This window comes from Vidua macroura, chromosome 9, assembly GCF_024509145.1.
Source record: "Vidua macroura isolate BioBank_ID:100142 chromosome 9, ASM2450914v1, whole genome shotgun sequence".
NCBI lineage: Eukaryota > Metazoa > Chordata > Aves > Passeriformes > Viduidae > Vidua > Vidua macroura.
In genome coordinates, this window is record NC_071579.1 from 20,705,372 (window position 1) to 20,728,154 (window position 22,783).

Genomic DNA, 22,783 nt, shown 5'->3' on the forward strand with positions numbered 1-22,783 from the left:
AGGCAGAGTTTCCAGCGGTAAGATTTCCTATGCTGCAACTGCATGGTTCCCCACCCAGGTGTAGGACAAAGATGAATCAGGCCCATTATGAAAGCAATTCATATTTAAATGAGATTTCCAGCCCAGTTTCTACAGTCTCAAGTGGTTATTCTAAGCATCTGCTCTTTCATGCTGATTTAGACCAAGCTGCAATGCTGAATCTTTGGAGAATCATAAACAAATTGTGTTAAATTGCCATTAATGGAAACAAATCACAAAAAGGAAAGGCAAGGTTGTTAATGGTATTGCTGCTCTTAACTCGGGCTTTGATGGCAGTAGATGCAGTCCTGCAGCACAGAAGTAATGTATGTAAAATCACCCACTGTTCTGAGACCTCCAGACAAGCTAAGCACAGCAGGGGCAGTACCATTGGAATTTGTTTTACAGGAAGCCTTTCATTTCCTTGCTTTTGAGGGGTTAAGTGAGGCACTTCAAGCCCTGTTCTCCCATGAGGGTTACACTAGGGAAGGGTAGTTTTCATTTCCCCCAGGGGCTCCATAGCAGCTCTGGCAGCAGAGGCTACTGTCAGAAAACAGCGGATGCAATGAATCAATGTATTCCCCAGCCAGCCGGGCTGCATTTCCTTCCTACCCACTGCTGTCCACCTCTGAGACTGCTGTCTCCGAGAGATACTGTATCCATCTTGGTAGATGGGCATGCCCCAGAGGCCTCCAGGCTTGGTTTCCACAGATAGGTTTGCATGAATGAGGGGAAAATTAATTGTTGATGTTTTCATTGCATTAACTTTCTGTCATGCAGGGAACGCACTAAATAGAACGTGCATATATTGTAGTGTAAGAGCTGCTTGTAGTCCTTAGTAACATCAGGCTTCACTAAACCTCTGAAAATCACAGCATTGGACCAATGCTTGTTCCAGTGAGGCTTTGTGAAAACTCAGGTTAACAAATTCAAGCTTTGGTCAGGAGTCTTTAATATTCTCTTCATTTCTACAAAAATCTCATTTTGCATGGATTGGGGAGGACTGAAAATGCACAAATCATTCTGTTTAACTTTGGATTTCCACCTTGTTTGTTACTTGAAGGGAGGAACAATTTATTTAAAAATTTATAAAAAGTAAAACAAGAAAAACTTCTGTGTGATTGTGAATCAATATGACAAGTTTCACCCCAAAACTAACTCTTCATATTATATGTCATCATATCATCAGAAGGTCTGTCACAGAGATGTGCCCAGTGCAATGAAAATCCTTCATAGCCATTTGATAAATCCACTACCAAAAGATTTTTCCTCATGGTATTTTTCATGTAAATACACAAGCAGTATTACAAAAATCTTCTCTCCAAAATTGATAACTCAAAGAATTTTCCAATGCTTGTCACAAAAAAAAAGCAAATTATGTACTTTTGTAGCTGTTTTCCAATTGTAGGTTATAATTTCATAGCCACGCATTATTAAAATACCATATATATACCATATGGTAATTCTTGCACTTTAAAAGGGATATGGAATACAACAAAGGAAATGTTCCAGGTTCATTTTTCTCATCCTAAAATCTTATCAGATTCCTCCAGCTCCCAAGTGCATCATGACCCTAAAATTCACAAATCATTCTTCCTTTGTGTGTTGGTATGTTTCAAAGTTTCTAAAAGAATTTAATGCTCTCTATACAAAAATGAACTCATATTAATGAGCACAAGTGTTTGAAAACAGAATTACTAGCTCAAATCAAAATGGAGCTCTAGAGGAGTATATCAGTTTTTCATATTTTTTTTCCTTTTTTTTTTTCTTTAAAAATCTATGATACATTCTCGACAGACTAGTAGAGCTATGATTACATTACATAGATTACTATAACGGTAGTTGATTCTATCTAACCATAATGACATTTATGTACAGTAATATACATGTTAGCTGTAATTTTAAGGTAAAAATGGAAAATGGATTTTATTACACAACTCTACCATGTAAACATCCTACCAGTATTCAGGTACACATTCATATATCTCCCACATATCTTTGAGTTACTCAACACAAATTCCCTTGGAAACTATTTGTAACCTTCCTTACATTTTGATTGGTAATGAGATTTTAGAGCAATCCAAGTCATAGAACTGCCATGTAAAAAAATAACTAACCAAAAATGGAAAGCGACCCAAAAAAAGCAACTAAGCCTAGAATCCCAGCAACCAGCTCTGCACTCCCTCTGTCTCTTCTCAAGACAATGCAGCTATTCAGGAAATGCCTTGTGTATCAAACAGACTTGAATGTAACATTACCATTTGGCCATGATAATTAACCTTGTCATTTGGCTAGTCATGCCTCTAAAGTCTCCAAATTTTTCATAATTTACTGGAGACAAAAAAATCTTTAAAGCAATGTGTATTCCCGAAATACTGCCTGCAGTGTTCGATGAGTAGCTGTGCAGCATTAAATGCACATGCTGTAATTAAATTAGGTAGCAACAAAGCAGGTGGACTATATGAGTGCTGTCACTTAAAGTATCCTTTTGCATAGGCAGAAAAATTTGTAACAAAAACATTTCTTCATCTATAAAACCCATTGTTTTTTCCTGGCATCCTTTAAATCACAAATCCAACAACATTATAAATCATGTAAAACTTGGAGTATTACTTTAAGCCCCGGGCTCCTCATTGGAGTGCTGTCTGAATAAAAAATGCAGGTTGTTTACACAGAGAACTCGATAATATTTTTGCCATCATTTTTTATCATGTAGAATATTTTGTGTAAAAAGTAATCTTTAGATAGACTGTATATGAAAATCCTTTCTGTTTTTTTCAAACTTCTCCTCTTGCCTTCCTCATTAACCTAGTAGTTTTCCATAGCCTACTTACGTCAGTAACTTTTACGTCATTAATTTCAATGCAAGCAGGATGTGGTCCAGTAAATTATCCTCCAGCACAGTCTGCTCAGTATTACTTTAGACCATGGAAATAGTGAAAAGAAAGCTCCATGTGAATTTAACTCTTTAAAATATTCATTCTTGTGTTTGCAATGTAAGTTACTGCTGTTCTTCAATGTTCAAAATGTTTCTGTAAAGTCTCTCAATAAGCAGCTTACCAAGGCCATACAGTCATCATTAAACCCCTTGCAGATATCATAAATATTGAGGAAAAACACCAATAATCCAGAGAAGTTATTTTGGTATAATTCTAGAGAATTTGTTGATAACCACTGTATGAATCATTTTAATATTGCTTATAAATTCTTTGGACCACCTAAAAAAGGCAATATTGCTGGATATCGAGGACTATAGTTGAACTCTTGGAAAAAAAATCCAAAAGAAATGTTCTTGCATGTGGTCTTTAGACTCCTCAGCTCTGTTATTCCTCTACTTTAAATCAAGTCCTGCCACCATCAGTGACCTTCAACTTCTCATTTTCCAAGTCTATAATCCCATGAGCTTTCCAGAGTCAACACATACTCTTTTATTAGAATCTGTAATATTTTCCCAAGACCAAATTAATTTTACAGCTACAATAGGGTAATCCACTCTTTTTTTTCCGTCACTAAATGCTAGGCAAATTTGGGTTGCAAAGGAGTCAGACACACACAAAATACATTAAAAGTGGACCCTGTAATTAAGGTTTGCAAAGTTTTCTGGGACCTGGTCTCTGTAATGCTACGTGACAAACCAGATTTTTTCATGCTCTCATGCTTTTAACTGGGATCGACATCACACTTTTTCCTCCCTATCATAATTCCACTTATGCTAATTAAGTTTTATTTTGGCATTCTTTAAGATCCAAATGATACAGATCCTCTGCTGTATTCTCATGAATACCAAGGCTGTAGAATAAATATTGTTGATGTGTGTTGGCACAGTGCTTTTATACTTGGATTCCTCATTAAATTACATTACATTTTAGTTTTAATGAGCATAATCCATTTGATACTGTTGACCCAAATTCCCCTGAGGAAAACTGCAGGTCTGAATTGATATTTGCATGTCTGAGTCAACTGAGTCACATTCAAAATCGTATCAGACTTCAAATCTCAAAAAATGTCTTGTTTGAGTTATGCTGGGGGTTGTGACTAAGTTTTATTCCAGAAAAGTATCCCTGCAAGGCTTTGTGGCTCTTGTTGTACTTTAATCTTGTCACTGCCCCAGCTTGTGTGCTGCTTTCCTTATCTGCATCCTATCTCTGTAAACAGCTTATGAGAACACTGACCAGCAGGAAGCCAGAGCACCTTTCTACAGCTCATCCTTGGATGTCTTTTCTGAAATCATATTTCTTCTACCTGTCATGCTCCTAAATCATTTCTCTTCTGCAATAAATTGTTATTTCTCTCCCTGTTAGAATTCTTTCCTGTCATTCATCATGTTAGGAGTACCTTTTGCTTAAGAATAGGAACAAAATCCCAGTACATTTCAGGAAGTCTTTAACTCTTTTCCTTTCTCATGATGTAGAAAATAGAGAACTCCATTCAAGAGTGCCATCTTCTTTGGGAGACTTCCATTGTTTTTTTGTTTCAAAGTTTTGGGGTACTTCAAAAAAATGGGCTGTTGGAAAGATGGATTTATCAGTATTGTGAGTGTTTCTCTCAGTTTGATAAGTAGTGCCTGAATAAGAAAGCTTTTGAAATTTTTTTCAAGTTTGGTCTGAAAGTTATTCAATAGACAACAGAAACCTTGGAAGATTTTGGAGAGGAAATGGTTTTATTGAGTCATTGAAGGAGATCAACTATGCAGTTCAAAGCATGAGCTTATGATTTTGTTTGACCTTTGATTAAGGTTGCTGGATCCCCATGCTCATAATGACAGCACATGCTGAGGCTCTGCAGAGATGACAGTCTCAAACTTGTGTATATCACTCCTTTTCACTGTGTCATTGGAGGCCTGGGATTAGCACTGTAAAATTGTTCATGTGAATTTTCAGGTACAAAAATTATGACTTGCAGAGCTAAGAGGTAAGGCTCAAGACATGAATCTTGCTCATCTCTTTGTTAATATCTTTGGGATGATTAAGAAAAAACAATATACTTGAAAACTCAGACCAGTCAGTAGGATGAATTTGTAAGTCTGTTTTCCAGTAATGCTGAGAAATACCACAGAAGGTCTTTTAAAACAGGCCATAAAAATGTGCATTTAGCTATAGTGGTTCTGCTTTGATGTCAGAATGAAGGGGGTGATTTTTTTATATCCTTTTGACCCCTGTTTTTTATAATTCAGAATTCCCAGACACATCCTCAGAGTGAGCTTCTACCTGTAGATTTTTGGATAGGAAAAAAATGTTATCAGTCACAACCATGGCAGAACACACACCCATCTCAATCCTTTATTCCAAATGTATATCCAATTAAACCATTCATTTCAGTATCCTGCTGATCTCTCACTTGTTGATTAACACAGGATGAGGGCAGATGAGTGCTGCTGAACACCTGATTACATCCTTGGCAATGAGAAAACTATATAGACAAATACCAAGACTGCCAGCTCAGCATTCAAGACTTATTCAAGTGAAATACCAGAGTCTAATTAAGCTTATAGAATACTGCTTTCTTCAATCATCAAATGTAAATACATTTTTCCATAATTTGTCTTGCAGATGATAATGAGTGTGAAAATGCTACTCAGCCTTGTGGAGAGCATGCCAATTGCACAAACACAGAGGGAAGTTATTACTGCACATGTATGTCTGGTTTCAAACCCAGCAATGGTCAACAAATTTTTGTTCCTAATGATGGAACCTCCTGCGTGGGTAAGTTATTACTGTCTGCCAGAGAGCTTTACATTGTCACTCTTCTCTTATTGCTTCTCTTAATTATAGAAATCTAGCAAAATGCTTTCATATTTGTGAAGTTTGCAGTCTAGGTATAAAATTCACACATTTTGGACTGGAAGAACCTTGCTTAATATTCCAGTTCAGGCCCACACTTCTCCCTGACAACAGAGCAGCTGCCATTGCTTTCAATGACACTTGTATCTCGACTCTGCTTGCAGTATATTTAAATCCACATGTCACAGATTTACACAACAAATATATAGTTAAGGCAACATAGAAATCACCAATTCACCCATTTATGCCACTGTTTCACTGACCTGTGAGCAAGGTGGTCACATTCTCAGAAAAAAAAAAGTGGCAAAATATTCTGCAGTCAGATCTGGATCAACAAAATTCTCTATAAGTTTGAACTAGTTTATTTCAAATATCTTTTGTTTGGAAACTTGGTTAGGATACTTTTGGTAATTTTTCAAGTCTAATCAAAAGCAACAAGCAAGATCAGTGGTTATTCTACCTCCTGTGCCATTCATTAGCCTCTGGTTCTATAGCAGTTGAATGGAACACGTTCAAGATTATAGGGGAGGAAAAGTTCTCTGGAAAAATGTTATTTCTGAACAACCATGCAATCCTTTAGGATTTCCTCTCAATGGAAGAACTGTAACTATTTCTCTTTTTCAAACTCCTGGTAATTTTCTCTGTATGTTGCAAAAGTCCTCAGGGAATGGGAAAATGAGAAATAAATCTATTGCCCTTTACACCTTTATGCTGACTGTGTCTCATTCTAGGTATGTCTCCTGTGAGCTTGTGAGTGCTGACAACCTCTCTTCTCACTGCTCTTAATATCAGCAGAGTGGTTGCATATTAAGCCAGAAAGTGATCTAATCGACATTTCTTGCCCATTGCTCACATCCATCTAAAAGTGCTCTGCTTTATCCAGCTGCTATGAATCATTCTTAAATTAGCTGGGATGGAGACAGTTAGCACATTGAGCTGTAAATATTCTCACCATTTTTGCTCCAGGTTTTGATTTTTACATTATGATATTTCCTCAGCTTCGGAAGTTTGTCTTCAAAGTTATTTCTCTGACTCTTTTTGTGTCACTTTAACTTCTGACCCTTAGCTTGATAATTTCTTCTTTTTTTTCCTCTTTACTGGGCAGACTGGTTTTTTTTTTAATTCTCTACTAGAGTTTAGTTTAGTACTTCTTTTTGAATATCCACATGGAGGAGCCAAGAGCTTTCTCAATGCATACTGAAATAAAAAAATACCTGTGGGCACCTTTTTTCATTAAACAAGTGTACCAATTACTTTACCAAGACGTGAGTCCTAAACACAACCTTTTGATCCACAATTAATTTTTTTCCTTATCCATCAGGGAAGCCATAATAGGATATTTTGTACCCAATGGTTCTGCTGCTACAGGTAGCAGATATGACTTGCACAGAAGCAGCTGACATTTGTGTATTCAGAGTGACAGCTGAAGCAAATATCAACATTTCATTTTAAATAGAGTGCAAGTTATTTAGTACAAATCACAGAACAGAAGTACAAGGTACCCATCCTACACAAGTTTATGGGGCCCCGTAATATATTTTTAGACTCTGCAAAGTCTTAAATCTTCTTTTTAATATGTGTATATATGTACATGGCAGTAACTTTAAAACTAGTGTTTGAATTTTGGAGAGTATGCCATTATGAACCCTGTTTGTTTGCGCCCTCAAACCTACCTGAGTTTCCAGTAGTGCAAGTGTGGCACATAAACATGTGCAAGCAAGTGGCTTTCAAAGTCCATGCACATACCTGTGTGGTCCCTCTTTGGAAACCACAATAAGCTCCCAGGTAAAAAGTGATAATGTTCCCCAAGGTAGTAGATCAAAAGAAATCTTGGGACAACGGCTTTAGAAATGTTGGTTCACCCTTAATTCAGTCAGAATGCTGAGTTTTGAGTTGAGGGTCAAAAGTATTTCACCCATGTTATCAGGTAGAATTGCTGAAGAGATGACAAAGATGCAGACAGAGGAGGAACTGGACAGTAGGAAGGGAAAGAGAGAAGAAGAAAAGGATAAAGGAAATTGAGAAGACAAAAAAAAAAAAAAAGAATACCGAGATGTGACATTTCTGAAAACTTTTTTTTTTGCTGTCCTGAAAATGAGCTATTAAAATCTATTTTTTGATTTGTGCAAAAGTCATACTTTTTCTTAGACTTCACAATTTATTGAATGTTCAGCTGCAGATAAAAAAAGTGAAATAGAAACCTACTTTTTTCACCCCAGTCAACAAAGTAAAAACATGAAAATGGCCATCTGTGAAATGAAAGTGACATCCACACCACTCTGCTTTTTCTGGGAACATGCTATTAGTTCTCCTCAGGTATTTCTGAGAGCACTGGGAAGGCACCCATTCTCCATCTCATCCTTTGCTGTGACAAGGGAGCTGTACAGTGGATGGAATCTGGCATTGGGCCACGTTGCTAACTTTTCTTCTACCTTTGCCATTCATAGCCTTTTTCATTTCTACTTTGTGTGTGCTGCTGCCTTCCACAGTGTGGAGACACGGGGAGGGAAGATCTAGTCCTTTGCAATTGGACTTTTCAATCACTTGCAAGCTACTAATAAGCAGAAGGTACAATGTAGACATCAAGCTGTCTTGACTAGCTGCTGAAGAATAAAAGCGATGTAGGTACAATCCTGTAATTGGCAAGACTGAACATAATAACTGTTCTCCGTGCTTTTAATTTAATTGGAATTTCCTTGCCTGCTGCAATAGATGAGGAGTGACAAAGCAGAGAAATAAAATAAAAGGTTATAAATCTATTTTCACACTAGCCTAAGTGGTGTTGGTGATATTATTTTTCTGATCGCAGCTATTATAAAAGCTTCAAAGTTCAGCTCCAGGATTTGTTTTGAATATTTACTGAAAGGCCAGGGCTTTTTAGAGACCTATGGTAAATGCTCTTCTGTTTAAAAAGCTGCTGTTCTTCAACCTTTGCTCAGGAATGCTGTCTGTGAAGACTGCTCACGCAGCCTTGGCAGCCCACGCCTGCTCCCACAGCGCATCAAGGAGGAGAGTTTGGGATCCTCACCCCAAAGCTCCTCTAAGATTGGATTGCTGAAAGCACCTGGCAAGCTGTTGTCCATGTGTGGTCCAACAATTGCATATTTGGTTAAAAAGGCATAACTACAGAATATAAAGAAACAAAAGCCTACAGCTACTGCTCACAGCATTTCAAAGCAGGAACTTAAAAGCTGCATTCTTGCAACTGTCACAAACTGTTGGCTGCTCCTGAGAATCTCATTGATTTAAAAGGGATACGAAGCTGATTAGTACCTTGCAAGTTCAGGCATATTGCCTTTTAATTTTGTCATCCAAGAGTTGTTTTTTTCTTCTGAAAACAGTAAATTAAATAGGTGTGATATGGACCCATTCCATATGGACAACTCAACTGCAGAAAGTTTATTTGCATCTACTCAACAGGGTGTCTCTATCAGACTTTAAATAGCAGTCCTGTTGCCAGAGATGTGCCAAAATATTTGAATTTCTGCTTTTGTTTTGGATAATCCTGTCTACTCATTAAAATCTCTGTTACACCTAATATCTTATATAATTACAAAAAGAATTTGCATGACTGCCCAGTAATAACAAATCAACTATTTACTGATCTAAAAGTTTATGAAAAGAAAAGTGTCATGACAATTTTGGAACATTTATATCAGTAAATCATATGGAGACCTGATCCTTAGTAACAGTATTCTCAAAAGCATTCAAATATTACTTTTTTATTTATAGGTTATTGTAAGTTTTGGCAAAGATTGTTGTCAATTGCTGATGTTTTAGCACTGCATTACATGATGAATGGCTTGTTCAGATGTACAGGTCCTCCATGTAGCTGATGAGGCCAAAGAAATCTTTGGTTTGATGGTGATGTGTTTTCTAGTTAGACAAACTGGCTTTGTCAGGATTTTCACCCTTCCCACTTCATTCAAAGTCTCTCTGTCTTACCGAGTCACACAACAAGGCACTGACAGACACTCACTTGTTTCAAGCACAGCTTTATAATTTACTGACGTGAGAGGTTATTTAAATGCCAAGAGTAAGAACTTTAGCTTTATGTCTTTAAATGACAGCATTTAATTATGAGGTACCCTGTGTGTAGCACTATATCATGCTATTTTCCTTCCCTTTTGCCAGATTGGTTCATGTATAATGTGGTTAGCTCCATAACTATGAATACTGAGGTCACAGAAACCATACAAATACAGATAATGCAAAATCAGCTCCTTAAAGAGAAACATTAGCAGTTTGGGACATTAAATATGGAAATAAATTATTACCCTAATGCAGAAAATCATAATTTAACCTCCTGCTTTAAACTTCCATGCTGGTACCAAGCCATTTAAACACACTGCTTTCTTGGTGGCTCTTCCTGCAGAGCAGTGGTGGCTGTGCTGGGGAGGGCAAATGCACCTCCAGCCCCACATCTCCCTCCTGTCTGTGCAGGAGTCTGAACGGCTTTTCCATGGCAGCTTCTGAACTTCAGGCTTAAAACACAGCATATCAGGTGCAAATCAGAGCCAATGGCTCATTGAGAAAAAGAGATATATGAAAGTGAGGTGGGACTTCAGCCTTGAATCCCAGGAAGACCTCTGTCCAAGTAGACAGGTGGCCCCTAGGTATCCTTCAGGTATTTGTTTGCATTCCCTCTATATATCCATATACATGCAGTATACCTTTCCATTTTTGAATAATAACCTTATTTCACATGTATTATTGCTCCTTCTTGTGCTCATTTTTGAAAACCACCAAGATTCTTGTATCAAAAGCAGAGTGTGAAACTAGTTCCTATATGCTAAGAGTGTATTTCCAGCCACCCCATATCTGCTTTCTGCTTGTCTGTTCTTAACACCTCCTCTGGCTGAGCAGAGGCTGCCTATCAATTCAGATAGCTCTTCTCCTCCACTGATCAATTAACCATTTCTTCTTCTTCCACCAATTTCTTTCCAAAACTAAGCGTCATACCAGTTCTTGACTGGAGCTGCCATCCTCTCTTCTCCATTCCCTGCACTGTCTTTCATTTCCTTCAGTTCAGTTCTCAGGCTACTTTAAACCCACTCATGTATCACCTAATTTTTCAGATATACCTGTCCCAAAGCTCTTCATGTTTTTCTCCTTTCCAGCACAGCACTTCACAGACCATTACTTCATTCTCCAGAATTATTTGGTATAGTTCCCAGTTTGCTTTCTCCATTGAGTTATTTGATCTTTATCCTCAGCCAGCCAAATAATGCAAAATAATAGGTACTCCAGCCAGGGATTTAGTATCCAGCTCTCCTAAATTGATCAATTCATGGATTCCCTTACTGGAATTCATTGGTTTTATTCTTGGACTATGCCCCACCCAGTTACTGAACTTGTCTACCTAATGGCAATTTATTTAGAAGTACAAAAGACATTTTAGGTAAATGTAATTTAAATGTGGATTTAAAAAAAAAAAAAAAAAGGTATGCCAAGCACTTTAAAGGGCACAGAGTTTAATTCTTAGATTAACAAGATGGACAGTGAGCTTTTGCAGTGTCTTTTTAAAGCTGCAACTTAAAAGATAAGTCTGCAGGTTTTTTTTCTTTTTCTAACTTAGCTGAGAAAATCTATTTAGTCTAATCTCTGAAAAATGGATTTCAGATGATTTGCATCATGTTGACCATTTTGTTATGATAGAATTAATATGGTTTTAAAACACAAGCAGTGTAGTATTATATAGCAATAAAAGTGGTGGTATAAAAATATGATCAATTATGATTTATCCTTCTCACCCTTAAGCATTATAATTGGCAGGGGTTTTGCCATTGAGATTGTAGGTCTAGTTTTGCTTTTTTTTATTACATGAAATTTTATTATGAAACTGCTTGTAGTGTGCGGGGCTATTATCAACAAAGCAGCAAGGTGTTATTCTGTAAATAGTTAATAAAAATTCAATTTCTCATGATATTTGCAGATGTAGATGAGTGCAGCAATGAAGGAAGTGTTGCCTGTGGAGATCATGCAAAATGTGAAAACGTGGATGGAGGGTTTAACTGCTCCTGTAAGGAAGGTTATCAACCATCCACAGGAAAATTGCAGTTTAAGCCAAATGATGGCACTTCCTGCCAAGGTACATGATATTATAAAGGTTTATGTGTTATTATAGAGATACATCTTCTGAGAAACCCACCAGTGCCTATTTATCTTCAGTTAGATTAATCAGCAAGACATGAAAAAGAGGCAAGGCTGTGGCATCTACAATTCCTGAGAATAGAATAATTTTGTAAATGTATTTTTGCTAAACAGAGTGATGAGATCCATCTGAAATAATGGTTACCTCCTCATAGCTGTCAGATCTGTACTCCTCTCTGTAAATTTGAGCTCTCTCTGCTCCACCTGTGGAAGTCCCATAAAAGAGACCAAGCTCTCTACCTGAATCAAACAGCTCATTCCAGTCCAATGCTATAACTATGGCCAAGATCAAGTCTTTGTAATTGTAGTTTGAGAATGGAATGTTGCTTTTATGTGCCTAAATTCAGAATGCTGGTGGTTTGGGGAATGACCTACACAAGAGCTTTTGCAATTAGTATGTATTGAATATTGATTGAACTGCAATGTATAATTAGTTTCCCTTTTTATTTTTACAGAAAATCCAAAGGCCAAATGTGAGTTATTCAAAGATTGTATAGCTGAACATATTAATAGAACTTTAGCCAGAGTAAGTAGCATTGGTTTGTAGACTAATTTTCAAATCCTTTAATTGTTTCTGTTTGAAACTTCTATTTCAATTATAATAGTTCTTAAACAGTTTTTAACAAAGGCTTGAAGCATACAATTGAACTTAAGCATGTTGACAGAAGGCTTCTTAATAATTTCAAATTATTTGAACTGGTTTGTATGTTCTACTCATGATAATAACTTGCTGGGAACCTGCATGTTCTCTTTCCAGCAAAGTGAGTCATGATGCATGAAAAATTCAGAAGTGTGGTAATCACTCAGCTGTTTCTGTAATTTCTGGAGTTACACACTGCTCCATTTACTGATGTGCAATTATTTGCTTGTTCAGAAGGAAGGCAAGATAGCTTACAGAAGTAATGTCAACAAGTGACTAAATAGAAAAGGGAGCCATAGCAACTTTGTATGCTGGTTTATTTACTCCTCAAAGGCAAGTGTGTAAAGTGATATAGGATTTATAGAAACAAATATCTGTGGCCAGAGTATTTTTCACCAGGAAATACTTTTTTTCACCAGAAACAGAGATTCCTGAAGCCAATTAAAAATGTATTAATGAATGCACTATCCGTTATTCTACAGCTACAGTAGTGTCTAATTTTAAAGGATAAATGAAGCATAAGCATAAATAAATGAAAAGCAATTGTATATGTTTGCATTTGATATTAAGCAATTTTATTAAGTTACTGGATTCAAAAAGGTAATATTTTAAAGAATTTTATTAACCTAGTATTACGTATAGGTTTTGTTAACATACTTTTTATGTTTACCTGCATTGTAAAACATTATGTCAAATATGATACCTGCTTATGACACTTAGGTGCAAAGCCATGGTAAATGTTACAGCAGAATCTTAGAGCAAGATTTTTTAAAAGATATACTCAAACTAAACTTAAAATAATAATTCAAAATACTTTCATGTAAATAATTGTCAGATTTTTCACCTGTTTTATAATTCTATTCAGTTGCAGTCAAAGACAGAGCAAGCCCTATAAAAGCTGTTCAACAGCAGAGAGTAGAGATCATACGAAATCAGATGTTGAGTGTTTTATTAAATAATTCCAGTACTGTGAAGTAAGAATTCTTCTCTTATTTGGCCATGACACTGAAATGTGGAAGGTTAATCTTCATCCCACACTCTCCTGCCTATTTTTTAAAATAGCTGTTTTATGTAAGTGAATTTAGCAGTTTATAAGCTGAAGCACTGAAAGAGAAATAGGCAGTACAGTTCATTCAGCTACACGCTTTATAATTTGCATTTGAGAAAAAACAACTAAAAAATATACAAATCCTTCCCATCTGCTCCCACCTCTTCAGTTAAATTTTAGAAGAAAAGTAAATAGATTAATACAGAAGCAGAATAATCATATCATTGATATTTAATTATTTTTGCAGAACATTTACTAGTTCACTTTAGATCATCAGGATAAATAAAACTTAGCTGCTGTTTGGAAAAAATGTGTAATGATAGCACACCTTCTTTTTAATTGTGATTGTTTGTGAAGGTTATACTAGACATGTGTAATATCAATAATTTATAGGTCATTATTTATATTGATTGAGAAGGGGTATTTATGCACAAGTGTCTTATAAACCAGTATGTTAATTAACAGAAATCAGTCTATTGGGTTCATTTTCACTTGCAGAAATATGGCTTTAATTGTTTCATTAAGATATGAATTCTGGCATTTTTCAGATTAGTCATTTAAAAACACCTCTGGAGAAGTTGCAAGAAATTAATAAAAATACTTTGGGACCACTTTTACCCGTCGAAGTGGTTTCATATGTTGAAGCACTGTCCTATTCATCATGGAACACCATGAGTGACTCTGCCTCTGACAATGACGCCCTCCACAACACCACCATTAACGTGAGTGGATCAAGCCTTGGAGTTGTGGGGCTGTCCTTATTCCAAAGACAGTGTGTGACTCTTCCCAAACACATGCTTTTACTTACAGGTTTTGGTCAACACTGTGAACAATTTTTTACAAAAAGACAAAATTACAGTCTGGGAAGCTCTACCTGTAGATAACCAAAGGCGGAGCCTGACTAAGCTGCTGCACACTGCAGAGCAGGCGACACTTCTCATGTCACAGAGCTTCAAAAAGACAGCCCAGCTGGATGCTAATGCAAGTGACATAGGTAAGATAAAGACAATTATTCTAAGGTATACTTCAGATGTGGATTAAACTGAGGAGTTTTTCAGCACAATTATGAAGATTAGAAATGGTTATGTTAGAAATGTTAGAAATGTTATATGAAAGATACAGGTGTCAATTTGTATGATTTTTGTAACACCTGACTTTCAGTGTAGGTATCATAATTTTCAAAGACTAAACCTTTGAGTCCAGAGCAAAAAAATAAATTGAGAGTCTGTAGGAACTTGTTTTCATATTCTCTTTAAATCTCTCATTATGGCCATACTCACACAGTCTAGATTCATTTTATAAGCACAAAATTATCCTATGCATCTTATGTGTATAAAAAACACCAGTGGAACAAAATTTGGACTTGCTCTCTACAGATTTTTTTGACTCTTTTTGGTTCAGTGTAGTTATTATAAATGAACTTGGAATAAGGATTGTACCTAGAGTGTTTACTCTTGAGTGGCTTTATCTCAACAGGAATTTCTCATTTTAAGAGGAATTCCCCAGGAAGGGAATTGGTTAGCCTCAACTGTACCATTTTGCTCACCTACCTCCTCCATGTGTACTGGTGTCTTCCCACCAATACCTGCTGATTTTGCTGTGGTAATAATAGTTTTACCATTCCTTCTACTGAGAGCAGAGTAAGGCTGACACCAGCCACTTTTGCAAATCCTGATAAAGCATGGCTGATTCCTTTGTCAATGGCCACGATTTCATCTTTATTTTTCTGAATGTCCCCAAACTGTATGTGATCTGATTTCTTATTTTAGATTTAATACAGTCCTTCAGTGTCGCTCACCAGCTTGCTGTTTTATATGATGACTTGATGAGTTAAGATTCCTACTGTGGTCTCGAGGCAGGTCAAACCACCTGCTCTTCCCTCACCTTTCCAAAAATAAACTAGAGTGATGAAAAAGAAGGGAGGCATTTGTTCCTTGATAGACACTCTGTAGAATCAGACTTGTGTTGTTGCAGAACTCTGGGTCTGCAGCAGGTCCAGAGCAGTGCCAGGTGCTGGGTGCAAAGCCCCTGTTTCCCCCTCCCCACACCTCCCTTACTTGAAAGCAGCAGCTTTCATGACCACAGAGCTGAGGCCATGAAAGTCAGGAAGAGAGGATTCGAGTGCAGTCTCCAGTAGAACTGTAGGTATCAGTCACCAAGGTGACAGAAACAGCCGATAAAGAGAATGGAGAGGAATTCCTGTGTTGAAAGGTTAATGATTGTATTCCTTGGTTTTGTTCTAAAATGGTAAACTCAATGAGCCTATTTCCAAATTGGATGCTAGCACTAAAATTTTTTGTTACTGTTTTTCAGCATGAATAAATTTTTCACAGGTCCCATATGTGCCACACACAACTATTTTAGGATAAGACTTACAACATCACCCTTCTCTCTCCACTGCTATTTTTGGTGCGAGCTCTTGAACCATGAGCTTTTCAAACTCCGGCCAAAGAAAAAAATTTCTTAGGCTCTTACAAACATTTTCTGACAGCTGGTCTATTGAATAGCTCATATTATTTTTGTGTGCTGTGCTATAAGCAATGCAGATGGTCTAGCTTAGTGATATTCCTCCGTCAGTCAAGTTTTAGATTTGTTTTGTTTTATTTTGGTTTGCTTTGTTTTGTTTTGTTTTGTTTTTTAAAACAAAGCCCGATTGACTTCCTTTTTTTCCCATCCTGGGTGATTGAAACTCAGCACTGTAATGAAGCAAGTAAAGAGCTCAATAGTCTCTAATGTAGTTTTTGTCCTAAGGGGTGATGCTTGTTTGTTTGCTTTTTGACAAGGCACATCATTAGTTCATGGTGCAATGTGTATTTGGTAGCATGGATAGATAACCATAAAATATATACTTTTCAAAAGTTGGCTTTTATCAAATGTTATTATTCAGTGGAGAATTTTATGCTTTCCTTTTTATAATTGTGATTTGTAGCTCCTTTCAGAAATACATTTTTAATAAAGCAATAGCTCTTCCTAAAGTAACCTACATTGTTTTTTCCAGTACCTAATTTAAGGCAAGGTAAATAAGAGACTATATTTTTCATGGAAAGAGTAAAAAGTATAAGAGCAAAATGTATGCATGAAAATAAAAAAACATAGATGTTTAAACAAGCATGTTATACTAGTGACATTTTTCTTGAAATATTTTGCACAAGGATAGAGTCTTAAAATTCACAGTAATTATGCAATCCAGGAGCACACTTACTAACCCAACTCTAAATTATGGTAGACCATAATGGAGCTGTGATTTGTACAGTATTTTTCTTCTCTTACAGCACTCAAGGTTTTTGCTTTTGATTCACACCACATGAAACACATCCACCCTCATGTATACACAGGGGGGGATTACATAAAGATTTCTCCAAAGAAGAGAAAGGAACCTCATCCAAATGGTAAGAAACAAAGGTTGGAGAGTTGGTGGGTTAATAAACACCTTCGATAGACTTTTACCCACTAGAAAACAGCCTAATGTGCAGTTTACCAATGCTGAACTTTCCCACTGCTAACTACAAAGAAGACAAGGTATTTTTATCACTCTTGCTCCTTTATTGTCTCGAGACTGATATTTCTAACATATCCAGTGGCACGGTGAGTATCCAATGAGTTTTCACACTGGGCATTGGTACTACAGACCTGAGCTTTATCCTTTTCTCAGCCATAGATCTGCTGTATGACTTTGGACAGGCCCCTTCAACTCTCTGTGCTACTTCTTCTTCAAAATTTGGTGCATTTTTCTATTCAGAGAGTAGCTCACTGGGGCAAGAACGTGTAATCTTTAGTACCAAAGCCAGCAGGACCCAGATCTGGCTTGTACTTCAGAGTGCTACAGAAAGGGCTTACAACTACTCTTGTCATTAAATATAAATACGTATCACTAAATATAAATACATGTGTTCAAACAGCTCTGAGCTTATACCACATAATTTAATAAACATGGAAAATATTTTTTAAATCTTCATCTTCCATCTAATCTGTATCTCAACTCATATCAGTATCTAAAAATGTGGTTTATTGTGGTACCAGGGAGAAAATCTCTACATTTTTTAAGATCAGCACTGAATCCTAAAATACCTTTCTCTTTTTCCCATCCTGGGTCCACTCTAGTGGAAGTCAAAGCAAGCCAAGTACTTTAGAAAAGTCCAGTATTTACTTCAGGTCAGAGACATTTCAGTTTATAAGAGCTGACACCACATGTGTAACCAGTTGCAGAACAGCAGCAAGCACACATTACTCTAGGAAAAATACATATGCATATATCTAATTAGTATTGCCAGTGCAAACACACATTTTTATTTCTAATGCTAGTTACATTGTTTTAAATAAGGCTATATTTCATTGTCTCTAAAACATTTTTATAAGTATTCCACAAAGAATTCCATCTGTTTTGCATATTTTATGCAGTAGCTGCAATAACGTCTATTGTTTATTGTTTCCTTAATGTCTTCAATTTTGTTCTTCCATAAAACCCCACAAGCCCCTAACCATGGTCTGTTTGATTGATAGGCACTGTAGCAGTTGTCTTTCTGCGGTACAGCAATATCGGTTCTCTGCTTTCCTCGCCTAAAAACCTCTCCTCCAAAGACCCTTCCGAGCAGAGACACACAGTAAGCTCAGCAGTTATAGCTGTTGCAATTAGCTCAAATCCACCCACACTCTATGAGCTCGAGAAAATAACATTTACCTTAAAGTATACCAAGGTAAGGGTTTTTTTTTTTATCAGCTTCAAGTAAAACAAAACATTAGCTAATCATTTTATGTGATGTAGGCATACCTGCAGCATATGACGAGCTAAGACATAATTCTGTTGTTTGCTGATGTGAAGTTACAATTTATTACTCTAATAAGATTAATCTCAAATGTGACATCCTAAGTGCAATATACTAAATATGGTAGAGAGGAAAACTGCTATGAAATTGCTATGGGATGAAAAGAAGGGCAATAATGCCATCTTTGCCAGTTGTAGTATGGATAAAATGTAGATGTCTGAACCAGAGAATATTACAGGATCTTGATTGTTCTGTATTTAGATGGGTTTTCTTTCTGAAAGTTTATCAGACAATTAGGGATATATACTAAAAAAAAGGGAAGTAATGCTTCAAGGTTAATGCAAAAAAAGGTAACCAGGAATTAGGGGGTAATAGCAGAACCTACAGTTTTGAAGCTTTGCTATTTCTGAAATCTGAACACATTTATTTAAAACTGAGAGGTATACTTCCTGCAAATACAGATTTTTGCTGGCTTCAATCATATGTGAAAAATCACCTTACACAGCACAATCATCAGAAACATAACAAGAAAGCAACTCTGTAGAGAGGTGAGCAATGGGACAAGGTGCTAACCTTGGTTACACTGGTTTTAAATTTGTTACTTCCCTTCTGAGTTAGAAATCACCTTTATATAAATTTGCATATCTTTATAAAGCCCATATTACAAGGGAGACTTAGTCTTTGACTAGATTTAGTAAGCACTAACTGTACTAAATAATACTAATGGTCTTACTCATCACTGTTGTGTAGCAGGTGATATAGCAGGTGTGATATGACCCTGGCTTTATCCCAGATTGCTTTGTAAAATGCATGGAATAAGTCTCAGTTTTTGAGCTGCTCATTTGGAATGGCTGAGCAATGTGGCTGTAACCTTGGAGTCTACTCCATGTTCAGCAGGTGCAAGCGTATACATAACAATGTTTTCAATAGGTAAAAATTCCAGCATCTTTGCAGGTGCCAGCAGGGCTCAGTAATCTGATTAGACTACATGTTTGGTGGGGTTTTAGCTGTGTGAATAAATTGCTTCCATCCCCAGCCACGTTTTAATTGCCTGGAATAGGCCTTGCAGAATGTGGTTTTTGTTTCCCAACCTTCCAATGGTAACAAGCATTTTTTAATGAATTGTGCGGTCTAGCATAAGAAAGGTCTCTTGATGGGAAATATCCTGCCTTTTGCCATCAGCAGAACATCTTGTTTCTGTTCCAGACTGCAGATAAAGACATTAAATGTGCATTTTGGAACTACTCAGACACAATGAATGGCAACTGGGCTACAGAAGGCTGTGAGCTGACACATTCCAACTCCACTCATATCTCATGCAAATGTAATCATCTGACTCATTTTGCTGTTTTGATGTCCTCAGGTGGCTCCGTTGTAAGTGCTACTTTAATTTAGTGTTTTACCTGATACTTTCTTCTGTTTTCATTCCTTATGTTTTTATTTTACTGCAACCTGCATGCCTTCCCCCCTTTATGTTGTCTCTCAGTTTTGTTCAGCAAACACACAATTTATTGTGCACAAAGCAAATAAAATTCCTCCCATATGCGTTTGAATTTCCTTATGTCCTTTCTGCAGTATTACAGAGCAGCGATGCAGCAAAGTATCTTGTTCCAAAAACACAGTCTGTTGTGCTTATTTTTGGAGCATTGCATTTCATTTTACATCTCACTTTAATACTGCTGTGGGATTTATCTGCCATTCATTGGTGGTCAGTAACCATATGGCCCTGAATTTCTGTCTCTCAAAACTTTGCCACCCATTTGTCTAACCTTGGCATCTAAAAATCTGTTTTAAATTCTCTCTGGAGAGTTTGCAGCAGCATAATCAATCTGAAGTTTATGACTATTAAACATGGACACTCACGAGCAGCACAAAATTGGGAGAATGGCCATTCAATTTATGTCCTTCTTATAATAAGAAGCCCCATAGATTTCCAGGGTCTCAGTGGGGATCTGCAGGAGCTCAGGTCCTGCCTCAGGAGGCAGCTTTATAAGGTATCAGAACTGACAGCAAGCAGAATATTAGCATGAATATACTGTATTGAGACAGTTCTCTCACACTGTGAATTTCATGCTGATAGAGGCTGTTTCCTGGTTGCTAAATAGCATCCTAAGTCTTCAGTTCAAATTTAAAACCTTTGCAGGTACCTATATATTTATTTTGAAAAGAAAGGCTGGGAGGTGAAGAATCTCTCATCCTTTATTTAGTAAAAAAAATACTTAGATACATTTTATGGTCAGCTGAATACTATCCTTTTGCTGATGTACAGTCATGTATTTCAGAGTTTCTTTGTTCAAATAGCAAACAGCAAAGGAAATTGTATTCTTATACAGAAAATATTCACGTCCGGTATTGAAGTATCTTGTGTTTCTCTGGAGAAAGTTCATGTTAAATATCTGGAATTGCATTTGCTTGAAGTGATTGTTATTTCAGAGTCTTGTTTTGATCATGTTGCAAATTCAGTAAGACAGTTATTCAGTTTTGCTTATCTAAGTCACTGCTGTGATAAGTCCTTTTATATTAGAAAATATTTGTGTCATATTAATAGATGTCCTGCTGCCAGTGTATTTGTCATTCACTAAAATGATCTGATTTTGAAAATCTTACTAGGAGATACTGATGTTAATAAAAAGTTTTGTTAAGAAATATCAGAAAATGCAATAACAGATATATATACAGTTTATTACTAATTTCCCCTAGAATTATATCTGTCTCACAAAAACCCAATACTTTTTAAATTATCCAAAGTGTACATTTCCAGTGAAACTCTACAAACAGTTTTGATTGATATTTTGTAGAAAAGAAGAAAAGAGCTGTATTATAGAATGAGGTCTTTCTTGAGACATTACAAAGCTGTTCTTTTAAATACTATATTATAATTTTCCCCCAGGGTGTTACAAATTATAGCATTCTTACAAGAATCACTCAGCTAGGAATAATTATTTCGTTGATTTGCCTCTCCATGTGCATTTTCACCTTCTGGTTCTTCAGTGAAATTCAAAGCACTAGAACGACAATTCACAAAAACCTCTGCTGCAGTCTTTTCCTGGCAGAACTTATTTTTCTGATTGGAATTAATATGAACAATAATAAGGTGGGTAGTTTTCACTTGTGCCTTGATTTTGTATTGCAAAATAAATATACAGTATAAGATATGATCTTCCTTCTACTCCCCACACTTCCTACCTACAATAGTGACCTTGACTTCCCAGTACAGTAACAGGAAATACAAAATGTCATTTAAAGAAGCAGGGCCTTCGTCTGAGCTGGTGTGTATTGACTTGGCTCCATGGGTTTCATTTAAAATTTGTCACCTTTACTGAGACTGTGATCTCAATGTGTTTAGCATTTTCACTTCGTTTAGGGTGCTGTATAAAGCCACGTTTGTGGCCCCCAGGTTGACAGTTTTCTCTAAAATCAGGCCAGAGCTGCAATCCCAAGCTGACATCTGAGATATTGAGCTGTTAGCTGGAGGACCACATGTGAGGTCTTGACCTGTCCCTTTTGGTTTTCAGAAAGCAAGAGTGTTGATTTTTGCATCTCAGATTAGTTTTAAGAAATAAAATTATGCATAAATTATCAAAATATGTTGCTATAAGTAGCTGAATAGGATTTAAAATCACTTGAAAAAATATGAGCCGCTATCCCTGAGGTAACACTCCAGTATTGATGGATTGAAAAATATCATTTTACAAACACTTTGTATAACAACAGTTATTTCAGAAATAATTCCTTGTGATGCCTAATTACAATGTTATCAAAATAATAAAAATTAACTTTCTGTAGATCAAGCCAATAGACTACTCAGCTATAACAATAGGATCAACCGAGTCAAACCACTTATACAGTTTTTCTGGGAAGACATACACTAATTTTGAAAGTTGAATTAGTCTCTTTATTTTACCATTTGCTACAGAAAACACTAATGAGTGAATGTGCAAATGGGTGTAGGCCAAGTTCTTGTTAACCAGCTTTCCAACTGGGCTGAATCACCACTTTAAGGTCACTCAGTTGCTGTGCATGTACTGTTATATTATAATATACATTATAGTATATATTGACAAAAGCCTGTTAATAGAATTTTGACTCCTGCTTTCTCTGATTGAATTTCTAGCTCTTCTGTTCAATTACTGCTGGACTACTCCATTATTTCCTTCTAGCTGCTTTTGCATGGATGTGCATTGAAGGTATTCACCTCTACCTTATAGTTGTGGGAGTCATCTACAACAAGGGTTTCTTGCACAAGAATTTCTATGTCTTCGGCTATGTCAGTCCAGCTGTGGTCGTTGGAATCTCTGCTGCACTGGGATACAAGTACTATGGCACCACAGAAGTGTAAGTCACTGTTTCTGTGCTCAAATCATCTTACAGAAGGAGTCAA

General features: G+C 36.5%; 1 protein-coding gene across 3 annotated transcripts in view; it reads left to right on the forward strand.

Moving 5' to 3' along the window:
- The window catches only part of ADGRL4 (adhesion G protein-coupled receptor L4), a 73,123-nt gene that overhangs the window by 31,755 nt on the left and 18,585 nt on the right, over positions 1 to 22,783 (forward strand). For 2 of the 3 annotated variants that reach the window (XM_053985694.1, XM_053985693.1), the window contains 10 exons: positions 5,568 to 5,720; positions 11,734 to 11,889; positions 12,407 to 12,477; positions 14,188 to 14,361; positions 14,450 to 14,633; positions 16,912 to 17,028; positions 18,140 to 18,333; positions 19,609 to 19,776; positions 21,293 to 21,496; positions 22,517 to 22,737. In XM_053985694.1, coding sequence (XP_053841669.1) covers positions 5,568 to 5,720; positions 11,734 to 11,889; positions 12,407 to 12,477; positions 14,188 to 14,361; positions 14,450 to 14,633; positions 16,912 to 17,028; positions 18,140 to 18,333; positions 19,609 to 19,776; positions 21,293 to 21,496; positions 22,517 to 22,737 — 1,642 coding nt within the window. The remainder of the gene's footprint in view (positions 1 to 5,567; positions 5,721 to 11,733; positions 11,890 to 12,406; positions 12,478 to 14,187; positions 14,362 to 14,449; positions 14,634 to 16,911; positions 17,029 to 18,139; positions 18,334 to 19,608; positions 19,777 to 21,292; positions 21,497 to 22,516; positions 22,738 to 22,783) is intronic. The other variant, XM_053985695.1, reaches the window with a different exon arrangement.